The sequence below is a fragment of the Aureococcus anophagefferens genome (assembly GCF_000186865.1).
Source record: "Aureococcus anophagefferens unplaced genomic scaffold AURANscaffold_460, whole genome shotgun sequence".
NCBI lineage: Eukaryota > Pelagophyceae > Pelagomonadales > Pelagomonadaceae > Aureococcus > Aureococcus anophagefferens.
In genome coordinates, this window is record NW_008705932.1 from 5559 (window position 1) to 7116 (window position 1558).

Sequence of the window (1558 nt, forward strand, 5' to 3'; positions counted from 1 at the left end):
TTGTTCGCGAGCGCCACGGCGCCGCCCGCGGCGTTGGCCGCGACCGTCGAGCAGTCCGCGGCGTCCCAGCAGCGCTGCCAGCACGCGCCGGAGACCGGGTCCGCGGTGACGATGGCCTTCTGGGACTTGTGGTGCCGGCCCTTGGACGCGCAGACCACGGCGCCGCCGAGCGTCACGTGCAGGAGCCGCTCCGACGGGTGCGCCGCGGCCTTGTAGGCCCAGCGCGACGCCCGCGGCTCGCCGCCGGCCGCGCCGCGGAGCGACGCTAAGGCCGCGTCGAAGACGGCGTCGAGCGGCGGCGGCGGCCGGCCGGCGCCCCGCGTCGACACGGTGATGTAGGGGTGGTCGAGGGAGACGACGTCGAGGAGCGGCGTCGCCGTCGCGCCGCGCCAGGCCCGCTCCCAGGCCGCGGCGTCGACGCGGCCCGCCGGCGCGCGCGGCGCCGGCGCCGCGGGCGCGGGCGCCGTCGCCGGCGGCGCCGGCGCCGCCGGCGCCGCGGGCGCGTCGAGGCCGAGGCACCGCGGGGCCGCGAGGAGCACCGGGGCGACGAGCGTACCGCGGAGGCCCGGCGCCGCCGGGACCGGGCCGGGCGCGCCGCGCGCGGCGCGGCCGGACACCGCGAGGGCCGAGCCGGCCGCCGCGCCGAGCTTGCTGCAGCCCTCGAGGCGGAAGCAGCGCGCGCGCGTGTAGACGCCCGCGTCCACGAAGGCCGTGGGCTTGCGGCCCTCGGCCTCGACGACGCCCGCGGGGCCGAGCGCCGCGGAGACGCGCGCGGCCAGGACGCCCGCGGCGCGCGAGCCCGCGAGCGGCGCCGGCGCGCCGTCGCCGCGGAAGACGCGGAGCACGACGTGGCGGCTGAACTTGGCCGGCCGCTCCGACGCGAGGACGACGGCCTCGACGCGGAGCGCCGCCGGCGGGTCCTCGCGCGCCGCCGCCGCCTCGAGCTCCGCGACGGCCGCGTCGACGACGCGCGCGGCGAGCGCGTCGCCGTCGACGCCCGCGTTGAGCGCGCCGCCGCGGTAGAACTCGAGGTCGAAGTAGGGCCAGCACGGCCGCCGCGCGTCGATGACCTCGTAGCAGTGGCGGTCGCCGGGCGCGACGCGGCGGAGCGCGCGCTCGAGCTCGTCGACGGTCGCCGCGACGTAGCGCTTCGGCGCGCCGGACTGGCCCGCGGGCGCCGGCAGGTCGTAGGCCCAGACGCGCCGGTCCCGCTCCTTGTCGCACTGGAGCTCGCACGCGTCCTTGCACCGGTGGACCAGCGGCCGGCCGTAGGCGCACCCGGCCTTGTCGCCGGGGGAGGCGAGGGCCCGGCTCCAGATGGCGTCGTAGTCGACGAAGCCGCGGCGGCGCGGCGCGATCGCGGGCGCGGGCGCCGGAGCGGCGGGCGCTCGAGCGGCGGGCGCGGGCGCCGGAGGTCGCGGCGCCGGAGCGGGGGCGGCCGGCGGCGCGGGAGCGGGAGCGGGAGCGGCCGCCGCGGGAGGCAGCGCCGGTCGCGCCGCCGCCGCCGCCGCGGGAGGCACCAGAGCGGCCGCCGCGGGAGCCACCGGCGGTCGCGCCG

The 1558-nt window shown here is 82.1% G+C and overlaps 1 protein-coding gene across 1 annotated transcript in view; it reads right to left on the reverse strand.

Moving 5' to 3' along the window:
* The window catches only part of AURANDRAFT_68838 (hypothetical protein), a gene marked incomplete at both ends in the record, with an annotated part of 6459 nt that extends 5148 nt beyond the window's left edge, over nt 1-1311 (reverse strand). The window contains one exon of the mRNA XM_009044570.1: nt 18-1311. Within this exon, the coding sequence (XP_009042818.1) occupies nt 18-1311 (1294 nt within the window). The remainder of the gene's footprint in view (nt 1-17) is intronic.
* Nucleotides 1312-1558: the final 247 nt, after the last annotated feature.